General features: G+C 36.5%; 1 protein-coding gene across 1 annotated transcript in view; it reads left to right on the top strand.

Moving 5' to 3' along the window:
- The window catches only part of NRK (Nik related kinase), a 144,323-nt gene that overhangs the window by 60,092 nt on the left and 66,892 nt on the right, over positions 1-17,339 (top strand). The window contains 4 exon segments of the mRNA XM_084870436.1: positions 1,113-1,184; positions 10,874-10,999; positions 12,670-12,780; positions 14,193-14,283. Of these exon segments, the coding sequence (XP_084726562.1) occupies positions 1,113-1,184; positions 10,874-10,999; positions 12,670-12,780; positions 14,193-14,283 (400 nt within the window).

Raw genomic sequence — 17,339 nt, 5'->3', positions numbered from 1 at the left:
ATGACAGGTAGAAATAAAGAACACATTTTTCTTATATTTTCTGACAGATGAGCAAGACAGTTTAATTTGCACTGTCTCTGTTAACATTCATAAAGTTGAGCCACAGTTTATAACATATTGTCAGAGAATTTCCTAAACACTGATTTCTGTCCTCTTTCTTTAGCATGAGTGCCTTTACTTTCTCAAGATAATATTAGCATGAACATAGCAAAGGTCAAAGAATTTTCACTTGAATATATCCTGAAGGAAAATTCTCAAATAGTATATTTGAAAACTATACATAGTCACTAAGCTGTTGTCTATGCCATAAATTGTTCTTTTGTAATTTGTACAGGGAGTGAATTGTTAAAGCTATTTAAAGAGTTGCATGCTTTTTTTGTTTTGCCAGTAAGTGTCAAATGTTACAAAGCAATGTGGGATGTTAATGTTTGTGGATTTATTTTGACCTTCAAACCTGACTTTCCAATAATCGATCTAGTACTATTTGAATGAGACTCCCTAAAGTACTTATTTCCTTGTTTTAACTTAAGAGACCTTGATCCACATTTAATTTTTAAAAAATATATTTTATTGATTTTTTATAAAGAGGAAGAAAGAGGGATAGAGAGTTAGAAACATCGATGAGAGAGAATCACCGACCAGCTGCCTCTTGCACACCCCCTATGGGGGATGTGCCCGCATCCGATGTACATGTCCTTGACCGGAATCGAACCTGGGACCCTTCAGCCTGCAGACCGATGCTCTACAACTGAGCCAAACCGGTTTCGGCCACATTTAATTTTTAAACACTTTAACTTTTGAAATATTTAAAAATCATATTAAGCCCATACATAGTGTCAATTCCATTGTTTTTAAGGGGAAATATCACTTTGTTAACATCAAATTATATATTTTTCCTAGGCAGTTAAATCTGTTATTATGAATTTGATGCTAAGTTTCTGCAAATATAAGAGTACAATGTTTTAGTTAAAACTATTAGCAAAATATGATAGAGGAATGATTATATGTTACTTTTCCATTTAATGCTAAGAGCACAGAGTATTATACTAAAGAGTAAATCATTTTCAGTGTGTACCAGTGGTTCTAATAGTATTTTCTTCTTGGTTTTGCAGACTCCTTTACCTGAAATAGGAAAGCGAGTGAGAGTGAATAAATATCAAAAGTCTGTTGGGTGGAGATACAGTGTGAGTACTGAAAGTCCTCATTAGCCCTCAAGTAGTCTTTCCTTATATTTCAACTTTAAACTAACCCCTTTGTGTTGTATTATCTTTAGAAGGCCACCACTAAAATGTTCTTGTGTGGAAGTGACAACATATTTATACCTTTTCACAGAGTCAATCATCATATTTGAACACTAGCATTGGTCAGAAAGCAGGGCCTAGAATAAATGGTTACTTGAACAAGTAACTGTTAACTACAGAAGAGTAAACCCATCCTATATAATAAAAGCCTAAAAAGTGTAATATGCTAATGATATGGTAAGGCCACTCAACCGCTGGCTATGACATGCACTGACCACCAGGGGGGCAGACGCTCCAACTGGTAGGTTAGCTTGTTGCTGAGGTCTGGCCAATTGGGACTGAGTGAGATGGGCCAGACACACCCTGGAGCCCTCCCGTGGTCCCTCCCAGCCGGCTCACTTCCCATGTCTCTCCCCAGCCCTGATTGTACACTGGTGGGATTCTTCAGTCTGGCCTGCGCACTCTCACAATCCGGGATTCCTCGGAGGATGTTGGAGAGCCAGTTTTGCCCCGATCACTCAGGCCAGCCCGAGGAATCCCACTGGTGCACAAATTTGTGCACTGGTTCTCTAGTAATGTATATAACACTCCAGCTGAGTAGCAACAAAGGAGATGATGGGACAAAGAGCAAATTTTGCCTAAAATTGGTCTTAGCAAGGTCCTTTGTCACACCTTCTACAAGGTATTTTGGACAGGCTTTTCTCCTATTATGATTCTAAGAAACATCGCAATATATATGAGCCAAATAAGGACTACCTTTTTAATTGTAAGAACAATAGTAGACAGAAAAACAACAAGCTGCCAAGCTTAAAAGTCTTCAGATATCTGGCATAGTACTTAAATACTGTACATGAAGGACTGTGAAGATGCTACCTACTTAAAGCTTTTTAACTGCTTTCAAAAACAGTCTCTATGTCTTGATTTGCTGACTCCAGAATAAGATCAGGCAAAGAAAAAATTTTCCAATAGACATTGGTGATTTAGATTTTGATGATCTATCAAAGTATTCTGTAGGCCAAAATCAGAATCCTTGTTCTTATCAATATATCTTTTTTTTTCTCTTACATTTCTCCCCTGCAGTCAACTCTCTGGTATTCATATACTTTCAACCTTTTGTGTCTTAATAACTATGCTCTTGGGGACATTAAAATAACCTTTTCCATTAGCATAGTCACATTTAGAAAATGCTTTTAGTTATAGTAGAATTATATTGATAAATAGCTTCATGATTCTTCCAGAAAGTAGTGAGCTCCTGTTTTATTTATAATGTATCTCAGGAGACAAAGCATATCCAAATGAAATAATTAGTACTGAATAATAACATGCTTTGCTAGATGAAGAAGTTGTAAAATGTAAGGTATGAAAAATCTAATTGACCAATTCTGGATTTATAAAACATTTGTGTTAATTTACATTTTAAATATCTTCCCCAAACCCTCTCTAATATTCTTCCTATGGGGAAAAATATTTTTATTCTAGAATTGGGTAAAATTACAAAGGAAGTTTTGGCATTCTTGCACTGCCTCTTCTTAAAAAATATCTGGATTTCAGACCACTCTGGGATAAGTTGGCTCTGAGCCAGGAAATGCTATGGCATCATATTACTAGAATAGGTGAGAGTTTTAAATTACCCACTTTGCCTAATGGTTATAAGGTACTTATGTGTTTCTCAGAAGCTCAACTCTCTGTTAGAGAATGGCAAATGCACTAATGCTTTCCAAATATATATGATCATGGTTTATTTGTTTTGGAGAATGAACATATATGTGGGAAACCCAATCTTAAAAAAAGTTGTAGTTGGGAACTTTGGATTCTCTTATTATATATTTTAGTAAGAAAAATGACTAAAAGCTGATAACCTAGTTAGCATCTCTAAGCCATCTTGAATCATTTGGGATGAGAAATTTGTGACTTGTACAGACATCCATCTCTTTCATTCGGGGTTTTATGGAAATAGAAAAAATGTGAAATGCATGAATGAGTTTAAATATAAAATCTACCACTAAATAGCCAAGAACTACTTGAAAAAAGTGATCTTACCTGTTGTCTAGGCCTCTAGTTCCTCATAGATAAAATGGCACAAGAATATTTGGCCTACCTCTAAACAGGGTTAGAAAGTAGGGTCAAATGCAACTACATAGCTACCTAGAGCCCAGCCATTATCCTATTCTTGCTTAGGGACATAGGCTTTGTAACCCAGATAGAAAAGGAAGCTCCTTGATATCAAATTATCAAACAATTCAAATGACTCAGTCTGGCCCTTGCTTCTCTTTAACCTGCTCTTCATTTGTTTATCCTAGCATCTTCATCTCATTCCTATTTATTGCACTCTTTACTAATGTTTATTTCTCTTAGTAGACCCCTGGTCCCTTACTAGGAACTAGAATGCCCATGTACATAGAGAATAGGCTAATACCTGTGGTTTATTTCTCTGTGATAGAGGAGATATTGTTATCATTTCAATGGAGAGTCACATCAGAGAGGAAGCAGAAATTTTTTAAAAATTATTTAAATTACTTTATTGATTAAGTTATCACATATTTGTCCTCATCCCCCCCCCATTCCCATCCCAAACCCCTTCCCACGCATTCCCCCACCCCCCCTATTGTCCATGAACACTGGTTAGGCTCATATGCATGCACACAAGTCCTTTGGTTGATCTCTCTCCCTTATCCCCACCCTCCCCTACTTTCCCTCTGAGGTACTTTCCCCTAGATGAGTGTGCTCATGTGATACTAGAAATACACTTATAAGGACAAAAAATGAGACCAGCCGTAATGGTTATGCTGAGAGGCAAATGATTCAGAAGAACTGTTGGCCCAGAAAGAAACTTACTATGGACTGATTCATTTGTCTCTCATGAAGCAGAAATTTTAAGGTTATTACATGGGAAGAATAAAAGCCACAAGATTGACTCTTAGCTTTGTAAAAAAAGGTAAAGGGAAATAGAAAGGATATTAGAGGATGAGATGAGACTGGAACTTGAACTTCCATAGGATTCTCATGGTACAAGTTGATTGTTTTATTTTTTCATGCCTTTATAATACAACTAGAGGACCGGTGCATGAAATTCGTGCAAGGGGAAGGGGGGGGGGCGTGTTCCTCAGCCCAGCCTGTACCCTTTCCAATCTGGGACCACTTGAGGGATGTTCAAATACCTGTTTAGACCTGATCCCACTGGGTCTAAACAGGCAGTTGGACATTCCTCTCATAATTCAGGACTGCTGGCTCCCAACTGCTCGCCTGCCCTCCTTCCTAATAGCCCCTAACCGCTTCTGCCTGCCAGCCTGATTACCCCCTAACCACTCCCATGCCAGCCTTATGGATGCTTAACTGCTCCCCTGCCAGCCTGTTTGCCCCAAACTTCCCTCCTCTGCCAGCCTGGCTACCCCTAACTGCCCTCCCCTGCAGAGTTGATCACCTCCAACTGCCATCCCTTGCAGACCTCGTCCCTCTCAACTGCCCTCCCTTTCAGGCCTGGTGCCTCCTAACTGCCCTCTCCTGCTGGTCATCTTGTGATGGCCATCTTGTGTCCACATAGGGACAGGATATTTGACCACATGGGGGCAGCCATCTTGTGTGTTAGAGTGATGGTCAATCTGCATATTACTCTTTTATTAGATGGGATAGAGGCCTGGTGCATGGGTGGGAACCAGCTGGTTTGACCTGAAGGGTGTCCCGAATCAGGATGGTGGTTCCCTTGGAGTGTGGGGCAGCCTGGGCAAGGGGCCTGTGGTAGTTTGCAGGTCAGCCATGCCCCCTAGCAACCCAAGCAGAGGCCCTGGTATCTGGAATTTATTTACCTTCTACAATTGAAACTTTGTAGCCTGGAGCGGAGCCAAACCTCCTGCTTGTTTCATGGCTGGCAGCCATTTCTGTTTGGATTTGTTTACCTTCTATAATTGAAATTTTGTATCCTTGAGTGGAGGCCTAGGCCAGCCAGGGCAGGTGGAAAGCTTGACTTCCTCCATTGCTGGGGGCAACCCTAGCCTGTTCTCTCCAGCTCCTTGGCTGCTGCCATTTTTCTTGGGATTTATCTTCTATAATTGAAACTTTGTATCCTTGAGTGGAGGCCTAGGCCAACCAGGGTGTGTGGAAAGCCTGGCTTCCCCTATTGCTGGGGAAACCCAAGCCTGGCAACTGTTCTCTGTGGCTGCAGCCATCTTAATTTTCATACTCGCTCTGATTGGCTGGTGGGCATGGTTTTGTTGGTGTAACAGAGGGGCTAATTTGCATATTACTCTTTTATTATGTAGGATTAATACAAAGAATTCCAACTGGATAAATCAGGCTCCACCTGCTTTTCCTAAAGACAAATAGGCACCTAGATTTGTTCTCTAGTAGTTTAATGTTTATTGGTAAATCCACTGGAAAATCACAGAGAAATGCTAATGAATGTCCTGCTGTTGCCTGCCATTTCACACTTTTTTTTTTTTTTTTTACAAAATATATTATGAATACTTGGGGATACTGAAAACCTAGTTTTGCCTTATATTTATTTCATAAATATTTTAAGCCAGAGCCCCAATTTAGCTAAATAGAGAAACCTAATTGCTCATCTTTTCTACTTGGTCTTAGAGAATAAGTCAAGAAGGAAGAAAAAATAAATGACTGAATATTCATTTTAGGAAAAAGAAAAGATGTATTTTTCCCCTAACCCAAATCAATAAGTCAAGGTAATTGAAGGAAATTCTGAAGAGAAGTAAAGATAGTTAGAGATTAAGCTTTAATTGCTTTTTGTGCCAATTGGCCCTTTTCTAATTGATTGCCTCAAATAAGTCAATGATATCCTTTTTCACTGGATTTCAGAAGAGGAACTTAACTCTATCATTAATTTAAAAGTCTTCCTTATTTTATATACTATTAATATATTTCACTTTGTACAATAAGAGTATTCATGAAGAGCTCCTATAAAATTGAACTTTTATACATATAGTAAGAGAGCTTTTAAAATTATAACCAAATGAAAATTAGAGTTAATAAAGATTCAAAGGATCCAGTTGTGATCCATTTGTCAAGTGCAGAATGACTTCCTGAATCATTTCATATTACCCTCAACCTCATTATGCTCTATTTTGTATTCATTAATGGTTATGCCATTCATGTATGGGAATCTTATTTTCCTGTTTTCAAGTTCCTTTAAGTTAGGACTATGATACCTAAATGCATAAAACAATGATATGTTCATTGCAAATTCCCCAAAACTTAAGTACTTCCTTAAGTTAATAATTTAAGATATTTTTCTCTAGTGCATTACACGTGTATACACAAAAGTGTGATGATTTCAAATTATTAAGAAGTTAAAAGCTTTTTTAGACTGGCTAATCAAAGTTATAGAAGACTTAGGAAACTACTGGGTTGTCATGGTATAAGGAGACATACTTGAATATTAGGGAACCATATTTGCTTCTTATTTCACTCCACTATAACAAATTTGCTGGAAATGAAATTTGCTCATGTTTGCAGATTAGGGTAAAAAGTGGAGAGAGCTGTATATTTTTATAACACTCTAATTCAAATAAGGTCAAGTAACAAAAATGCTATGTCATAAAATCTTGCATTTATAGCATTCTTCCATCAAATATTTAAAGAATTTTAAATATACTGTCTTATTTGTTTCTACTAACATCCAATAAAGTTAGGTAATGGCTAACATCTACCATGATATTTCTGAAAATAAATTGAACCTTGGGAAGATTAAGTTAATATTCAATTCTTGTCTATCAGTGCTGAAGTTGATGTGTCCTAATGCCCAGTGTAGATGCTCTTTTCTGATGACATCATAATGCTTTCTGCTAGAAATAACTCTTAGAAATTATGTACTGTACCTTGGAGGTTTATCCCAAAAAATTGCATGGACTATCACTATATAAACTATCCTTAAAAACAATATATCTATCCCTGACCTGCCCCCTGAGTGGCAGACACATATCTCCATTTTATGCAATTCTATGCATCCATAAAATGAAAGTGAATTTATATTTATTGATATACAAAAATGTTCTTTAGTTATTGAGTAAAACATGCAAGCTACAAAATAGTGAGACTAATATAAGCTTGCTTAGATTAAAATATATATATATATATATATATATATATATATATATATATATATATATATATACACACACACACACACACACACACACACACACACACACACACATACTGAGTGGCCAGATTATTATGTTCTCCGAATGCATAATAATCTCACCACTCAGTGTATTTGTATCTCATATGGGTACCAAAAGTACTCTAGATGTTTGCTGGAGATCAACCGCCTATTTGTTCTGAGCTTTCTATCAGTCAGTGCAAAGGGGAAAACTGATCAGGTGCACGATTTATAGTATCTTTGATATCAAATAAATGAGGTACTTAAGAGAAGTACACTGAGTGGCCAGATTATTATGCGTTCAGAGATCATAATAATCTGGCCACTTAGTGTATATTTAAATTATATCTCTACCTATTTATCTCCCTCTGTCATCTTTAACTACTGCGATAGTATATAAAATGTATGGAGAAATATGCAACCAACTGTTACCATTTGTAGAAGGAAAGGTGCAGATATGTACCACTGGAATGATTGATAAAGAAAATAATTGACTTGAAGTGTATATTTTAAAACAGATCACCACAGATCAAACATTTAAAGTACCTTTAAAATGCAATGAATCAAAAACTAATCACACAAACTAATCATGACTGTGTTGTATAGGCAAAAGGATAGATGTATAAGTAAACCAATAGAATGGAACTCTTTCTATCTAGGTAAGGTAAACTGATTTTTGATAAGGGTACAATGACAATTCATGCAGACAGGATAGTCTTTCCAACAAATACTGCTGAGACAACAGGATATCCACATGTAAATGAATTAATTTTGAGTCCTAGTTTGTATCAAAACTAGTGCCCTAGTGCACGGATTTGTGCACATTGAAATGAAATTAATCAAAAGGTGGCCAGCATGGTAGGACTGGGTGAGAAAGGCCAGATAGGCCCCAAAGCCAACCTCCCATGATTACTCCCTGGCTGGCCGCATGTGGGGCAGCACTGGGGCTCAAAGGGCATCTGTGGAGTGAATGGGGTCCCTCTGGAAGATGGGGTCACTCAGCCTGACCTGTGGCGATTAGACTGAAACCAGCTCTCCAGAATCCCCCAAGAAGTCTCAGATTGTTCTTGGGTGACCCACCCTGGAATTGGGCTCCCTCCACTCTGGTTCCGAGTGCATCACGCAAGAACTGCAGATTCTAAGTCCACAGCACTGCAGCTCCTGCATTGAGTATCTGTCCCCTGGTGGTCAGTAAACATCTTAGTTACTGGTCAGAGTGTTGGCTTCCTGGTGGTCATTGGGCATCATAGTTACCAGACAGTGTGATGGTTGCTTAGTCTTTTATACATATAGATTAAGTCAAAATAGATCAAAGACCTAAATGTTTAGAGAGCTAAAACTATAAAATGCTTAAAAGATAACATTGAGGTAAATCTTCATACCTAGATTTGGCAATGGATGTTTAGTTTGGCATCAAAATACAAGCAAAAAAACAATATATCAATAGATTGGACTTTATAAAAAAAATTGTGCCTCAAAGTACACTATCAAAAAAGTGGAAAGATAATCAACAAAATGGTATAAAATACTTATATTTAGAATATATAAATAATCTTATACTTCAATAATAAAAAAAACAAGTAACCCAATTAAAAAACAGAGACAACATTTTTTGATTTGACATTCCTCTGAAGATCATATACAAATGGTCAAGAAACACATGAGCCGAAACCAGTTTGGCTCAGCGGTAGAGCGTAGGTCTGCGGACTGAAAGGTCCCAGGTTCGATTCCGGTCAAGGGCATGTACATTGGTTGCGGGAACATCCCCAGTAGGGGGTGTGCAAGAGGCAGCTGGTCAATGTTTCTCTCTCATCGATGTTTCTAGCTCTCTATCCCTCTCCCTTCCTCTCTGTAAGAAAAATCAATAAAATATATATATATTTTTTAAAAGAAACACATGAAAAAAAAATCTTAACATCATTGATTGTCAGGGATTTGCAAATCAGAACTATAATTAAATACTACTTTATACCCACTAGGATGTTTATAATAATAAAAGAGAAATAATGAATATTTGTGAGGAAATGCATAAATTGGAATCATTGTTGTTGGAAATGTAAAATGCTACAGACATTGTGGCAGTTAATCATTTCACCAAAATGTTAAACATAGAGCTAGCATTTGACCTAACAATTTCATTCCTAGGTATATATCAAAGAGAAATGAAAACACATATCCATACAAAAACTCAATATGAATGCTCATATTAGCATTATTCAGATTAGCCAAAGGGTGGGAAAAAAACTAGATGTTTTTATTTAATGAATAGTAAAATTAAATGTGTGAAATACTGATATATGCTATAACATGAATGAATCTTGGAAAAAAGCTAGTCACAGAAGTCCACATATTTTATGATTGTCATTTATGTAAAGTGTTCAGGATGGATAAATCTTCAGAGATAAAAATTATAAAATAGTTGCTTAAAGCTGAGATGTGTGTGTGGTGGAATTTAGGGGCGATAGCTAACTGGTGTGGGGTTTCCTTTTGGGAGTAATAAAAACATTCTAAATTGATTGTGTTAATGGTTGCATAATTCTGTTAAAAATTGAAAACCATTGAATGTTATACTTTAAATGAATGAGTTGTATGGTATATAAATTATCATAATAAAAGCATAATATGCTAATTAGACTGGACAGCCAAATGACCTTCCAGACGTCCTTCCAGATGAAGCCACTGCAGTGGGGGCCGAGACAGAGGTGGCTAGGGGCAATCAGGCAGGCAGGCGAGTGGTTAGGGATGATTAGGCATGCAGGCAGAGAAAGTTAGGGACCATCAGACAGATTAGGGGCAATCAGGCCCGCAGGCAGGTGAACAATTAGGAGCCAGTGGTCCCAGATTGTGAGAGGGATGTCGACTGCCAGTTTATGCTGATTCTATAGGATCAGGCCTAAACCATCAGTGGGACATCCCCTGAGGGGTCCCAGATTGCAAGAGGGTGCAGGCCAGGCTGAGGGAACCCTCCACCCCGCCCCCCCCCAACCGTCCTGCATGAATCTCATGCACACAGGGGTCTTCAAACTACTGCCCGCGGGCCACATGCAGCCCCCAGGGCAGTCTGATCCTGCCCGCCAGGTTTTTTGGGCAGTGAGCGCAGCCAAGGTGTTACAGTAGAAATTAGTAGTTCATATAGTCCGGCCCTCCAGCTCTCTGAGGGACCTTGATCTGGCCCCCACTTTAAAAAGTTTGAGGACCCCTGCTAGCTCAATAAAACTGTTCAAACAAATAACTCTGTAATTATTCACTTCAGTTAAAGCTTTATATAGTGGTGCTGCTGCTGGTTCCAGGATCCCATTTAAGAACCATTGAATTGAAGCATCTTTAAACTTTATTTTCTCCAAAATTCCCAGTTCACCAAAGATCTCCATTCTCTGACAATTCTAGATAAAATTTTACTATAAATTTCTTTATGGTATAATGGATGCCACAGGATTCTCCTTTGATTTACTGTAGTTTAGATTCTCACAGTCATTGAATGGGGTAGCTTAGGAATTTACTCTCTATTCTTATTCTCCAGGATGAGGAAGAGGATCTGAGGACTGAACTCAACCTTTTGAAGAAGTACTCTTTCCACAAAAACATTGTGTCCTTCTATGGTGCATTTTTCAAGCTGAGCCCTGCTGGCCAGAGGCACCAACTTTGGGTACGTATTAATTACATTCATTTTATTCTATAATACCAGGTCATGCTTGAGGACACACACTTTCATAAGCTGAGATACCACACAACCAAAACAGTTTTTGTTTCATTCAAACTATCAGTCAGGTTTGTTCCTTACACAAGTTTCTTTTAAAGGCATGTATTCATTCTGTTTTCAATAAATTAAATATTCTTCGTTTGGAATATCTCCAAACACTACCTCTACTTTAAGGCTTAGCTCAAATCCTACCTCCTGATTAAATATACCTGGTGTGGTACCTGTTTCCCTCCTTTTCTAGATATTTATATTTTTAAAATATTTTTATTGATTTCAGAGAGGAAGGCAGAGAGAGATAGAAACATCAATGATGAGAGAGAATAATTGATCGGCTGCCTTCTGTGAGCCCCCTAGTGGGAATCAAGCCCACAACCCAGGCATGTGCCCTGATCAGGCTTTCCAACAGTTTATTTTATTTTATTTTATTGAATTTACTGGAGTGACATTGGCTAATAAAACTATATAGGTTTCAGGTGTACAATTCTATAACACAGCAGCTGTGTATTGTGTTGTGTGTTCACCACCCCAAGTCAAGTTTATTTCCATCATCATTTATTCCCCTTATATCCTCTTCTACCTCCCATAGCCCCTTCTCCCTCTGGCAATGACCATACTGTTGTCTGGGTCTATGAGTTTTTTTCTTTGCTTTGTCCTTTCACCAATTTACTCATACCCTCCCTCCCCAAGCCCTCCTCTCTGACAGTTCAGTCTATTCTCTGTATCTATGAGTCTGTTTCTATTTCATTTGTTAGTGTTTTTTTTCCCCATTTAATTCCACATATAAGTGAAATCATATGGTAATTGTCTTCCTTGACTGGCTTATTTCACTTAGTATAATACTCTCTAGGTCCATTCATGCTGTCATAAAAGGTAAGATTTCCACTGTGTAAATCTACCACAGATTTTTTAATCCACTCATCTACTGATAAAGAACTTATACAACTCAAAACCAAAAATCCAAAAATCTAATTAAAATATGGGCAAAGTTCCTAAATAGACACTTATCCAAAGAGGACATAGAGATGGCTAATAGACATGAAAAGATGCTCAATGTCACTGATCATTAAAGAAATTAAAATTAAAATCACAATGAGATTTCACCTCACAACTATCAGAATGGTTATCATCACTAATTCAACACCAACAATACCAACAACAAAAGTGTTAGCAAGGATGTATAGAAAAGAGAACCTTTGTGAACTGTTGGAGGGAATGCAGATTGGTATAGCCATTGTGGAATGCAGTATGGAGCTACCTCAAAAAATTAAAAATGAAACTGCCTTATGATCCAGTGATTCCACTTCTGGGAATATAAATGAAGAGACCTGAAACAATATATGCACCACTGTGTTCATTGTAGTGTTATTTACAATAGCCAAGATTAGGAAAAATCCCAAGTGCCCATCAGTAGATGAGTAGATAAAGCTTTGATACATTTTTCAACTCTTTATAATTCCACTAGCCATTGGAGTATTCCACCAGACAATTGAGCCTATCTTTGCAGTGTCTTAATCTCTAAACATTATACATAAATGCAAGTCATATGGACGAAAACTATCCTGATATTTTCACATAATTACTTTCTAATCCTTGATACTTTGCTGGCTTCACTGCAGATGGTGATGGAATTATGTGCAGCAGGCTCAGTTACTGATGTAGTTAGAATGACCAGAAATCAGAGTTTGAAAGAATATTGGATTGCCTATATCTGCCGAGAAATACTTCAGGTGCGTCTTTATATAATTACTGTATACTGGCCTTAAAAATACCTGGGAGTAATATATACAATGTACCTTATAACTGTTCCTATAGGTTGGTTTAAGAATTATAAGCATGACCTCTCAATCAGGATACCAAAAAAGACCTAAAGGGTTTAGAGAAAGCAGATTTTCAGTTGATGTCCTTAAACTTTAAGGTAGATCACAAGATTTGTAAGCACATTCTTCCAAATCATGACCTTTAATAGCTATGTCAATTTAAGCTATTGTGCTCAATGGATCATGGTAATAACCACATGGAATATTTGTTATGTTATTATGATTTTAGAGTTATTTTAAAGCATAGAACTGTTATTAAAGATTAAGATAAAGGTGAGGTAGAAGGTAGTGTTTTACAAAATTTCCCCAAATCATTTTGCAGACAGATACCCTCTTTTAATAAAGCCCGATTCTAAAACTTTATTTTGAATACCAAATTGAATGAAAATACCAATCTTGATCTACCAAACTCAAAATTTTCCTTGTGGCATAGGGAACACCCAAGAAAATATTAAACAGCATCACTGATACAAAGTTAAAATGTTCTTCCTCTCATTACTTGTGGTAATAGTGTAAATAGTTAAGAATGAAAATGTAGATTGAGTTTAAATTCTGGGTTATTAGCTGTGTGTCCTTGAGTCAATTACTTAATTTCTTCAAATCTCACCTTTCTCATCTATAACGGGGTAATATTAGCACCTTCCTCAAAGGGTTGCTGTGAGAATTTAATAATTTATTTCATGTAAAGCACTCAGCACAGTGCTTGGCAAAGAATAAGAACTCATTAAGTAGCAGCGTTTTTTTTACTATTACTTCTATTATTAATCCCCAGTTAGTATCTGGAATAATATCACTGAAGCCAGGTCATGTGTTAGCCAAGTCACGGGTTAATTTCAGAGGAGCCAGCATAGTAAGCCAATACAAATTGTAAATGCTTTAAAATGAATTTTTATATTCTTCCAAATTCTCAGCCTACAAGGCTGACTAGAAAATATTTTTGACTAAATAAATGGTAGGAATAGAGCAAAACAATGCCTGAACTACAATTATAAGATGTTCAGGCCTTCACTCTTAGGTTTGTTTGAAATATGAAGGCTAGAAAGGAAGGTAAATGGTACAGTGTATACACAAATACTACTTTTGATGTTCTCTTTCTTTCTTGGGTGTCCTGATTGATTTTCCTTTTCTAATAGTCAAAAATAGTATTTCTGGGAACTGGTTATAGTAATTCCAATCAAATGAAATAATTTTGTCTGAAAAATTGAAAATCTGTGCCATTTTTATTCCCAAAAGTTTGTCCAAAGATATTAAGAAAATTGTATGAAAAAAAAGAAAATATATATACTGATGTGCCTTTTTAAAAATAAATATATTATATGCAGGGCTTAGCTCATCTTCATGCACACCGTGTAATTCATCGGGACATCAAAGGTCAGAATGTGCTATTGACTCATAATGCTGAAGTAAAGCTAGGTAAGTTTATTATTACAATACCTTAAATGAGGCCCAAAATATTTTAATGGAGAAAAGTCCTTTGAAATAATTGTGTGTCCTGTCATGTTCCTAAAAATATAATTTACTTGTTTAGGCTGTGTCTTTCCTGCCTGCAAAACCAGTAGAAATTTGAAAATTTGTTTGGAAGGGAGGTAGGGTAAGACAAAGATGCACCTAACTGCTTCTCTGACATCATGTACACAGAGCAGCCAGATTATTATAATCTCTGAATGCATAATAATCTGGACACTCAGTGTACTTCTCTTAAGTACCTCATTTGTTTGATATCAAAGATACTATAAATTGTGCACGTGATCAGATTTCCCCTTTACACTGGCTGATAGAAAGCTCAGGGCAAATAGGTGGTTGATCTCCAGCAAACGTCTAGAATTCTTTTAGTAACCATTTGAGATACAAATACACTGAGTGGTGAAATTATTATGCATTCTGAGATCATAATAATCAGGCCACTCAGTGTAGATAAAACAAACTTAAATTATAATGGGAAATTTACATTTTGGTCATTGTTTTACCTTTATTAGACCTAGCTGTTATATTTATTTCAACAATCAAATTGATTATGTACTATTTGCAAGTTTCTGTGCCATGGGCAGGGGTCAAGCAATAAAACATTTCTTCCACAATACAGAGCCATAGTTTCCAAAGAATATCAATGATTTTTTAAATTACTTAAGCACAAATATTTTAAAAATGGATATAAATTAGAAAGGATGCTCCAGTATTATCTAAATCAAATTCAGAATTAGAAATCAAAAGACCAGAAAGTCCCTGACTTTCTATTCCAGGGCTCAGAATGCCATGATTCATTTGAAAATAACCACACAATTTGTCTTACAGGCACATAAGGAACAATATATTACATCCTCTAAAGTTTAAAATAATTATTTTTGTTTGATTTTAAGTATTATCATATAAATAATGTCAATATTGTATAATGGAAGATAATTGATATAGAACATAAATCAGTGGTATCAGATCCTGTATTATTTTTTAATTATATCATTTCTCACATACCTTGTCTCCAGCATGACCTTGAGATAGTCCCCATTTTTTTTTTTTTTTTTTTGGCTAAACAACCAGAGTAGAGATTTTATTCATTTACTGAGAATGTTTTTCACTAAATATTTATATAAGAATCATGAGGGAATTGTTCCTAAAATAACTGAAAATAATTTAAGAGAATATTTTATGTCTTTTATGTCTAAAAGCTACAAAACTAGAAACACAATTTTTAGATGCTGTGTTAAATACATGAAGGGAATGTGAATCTCAAATTCAAATGTAAAAGATTGATAGTCAGTCAGAAGGCTACATATTATGTTTACATGTGGCAGAACTCTCATATATTTATATATTTGGATCAGGTTGCTGACCATTCCTACCATTTACAACACAGAGGATTGTAAATATCAGTAAGTGAAAAAATCCGTCACAAATCCTGTGCACTAAAGTTCATTTACTTTGAGGGAGAGACCTTGAAACGTTGAATTAAAATTAATTTGGATTTTTTTCATACATGACCCTTATACATGTGATTTTAGATTTATAATATTCCAAAATATTTTGTAATCCTCACCAAAGAATATTTTTCCTTTGATTTTTTGAGAGAGTGAGGGGGGGGGGGGGGAGGGAGGGAGGGAGAGAGAGAGAGAGAGAGAGAGAGAGAGAGAGAGAGAGAGAGAGAAATGAGAGAGATACATCAATTTGTTGTCTCCCACAAATGCCCTGACCAGGGGAGGAGATAGAACCTACAACCAAGATATATGCCCTGGGCCAAGTATCAAACCTGAGACCCTTCAAACTGCAGGTGGATGTTCTAACCACTGAGTAACTGGACAGTATTCCAGCATATTTTTAAGGAACATTTTCTTTAAAAAATATTTATTCTTGAGATAATTATCCCCCCCCCCCCCGCCGCATTGTCTCCCTCCATCTGGTTCCTGCCTCACCCCTTCAACACCCCACTGTCTATGTCTATAGGTAAGATCTTTAGTTAATCTCTCACTACCCGCTCTCCCCCCTTCCTTCTGAGATTCATCATTCTGTATTATGCTTCCATGCCTCTGATTCTATTTTATTCACCAGTTTATTTTCTTCACTATATTTCTTGTTTATTTTTATTTTTAGATTCAAATGTTGATAGATATGTATTTGTTGCCATTTGATTGTTCCTATTTTTTATTCCTTCTTCTTCTTAAAGAATACCCTTCAACATTTTATGTAATTTTGATTTGGTGGTGATGAGCTCCTTTAGCTTTTTCTTATTTATGAAGCTCTTTATCTGACCCTCAATTCTAAATTATAGTTTGGCTAGGTAGAGTAATCTTTATTCTTGGTACTTATTGTTCATCACTTTGAATATTTTTTGCCACTCTCTTTTGGCCAGCAAAGTTTCTATTGAGAAATCAGATGACAGTCATATGGGTGCTTCCTTGTAGGTAATTAACTGCTTTTCTCTTGCTGCTTTTAATATTCTCTTTTTGTCTTTAACCTGTGTCATTTTAATTTTAATGTGTCTTGGTGTGGGACTCTTTGGGTTCCTCTTGTCTGGGACTCTCTGGGCTTCCTGAACTTGTAAGTCTATTTTTTTTCACCAGGTAGGGAAACTTTTCTGCCATTATTTTTCAAATAAGTTTTCAATATTTTTTTCTCTCTCTCTTCTCCTTCTGGCACACCCATAATGTGAATGTTGGTACACTTGAAGCTGTCCCAAAGGCTCCTTACTATCTTCATATTTGGGAATTATTTTTCTTTTTGCTCTTCTGATTGGGTGTTGTTGTTGGTTGCTTTTTTTTTTTTTTTTGCTTCCTCATATAAAAAAATAATTTATTTATTATTCAGAATCTTCTACTTTACTGAATTCCTATAAATTATTCTTTACTAGTGGCCCAGTGCATGAAATTTGTGCATGGTGTTTGGGGGAGGTGTTCCTCAGCCCGGCCTGCACCCTCTCCAATCTGGGACCCCTCGAAGGATATCCTACTGCTGTTTTACAGGGATCAGGCCTAAACTGG

Source organism: Pipistrellus hanaki (genome assembly GCF_964339955.1).
Source record: "Pipistrellus hanaki genome assembly, chromosome: X".
Lineage (NCBI taxonomy): Eukaryota > Metazoa > Chordata > Mammalia > Chiroptera > Vespertilionidae > Pipistrellus > Pipistrellus hanaki.
This window is presented reverse-complemented; position numbering and strand designations above follow the sequence as displayed.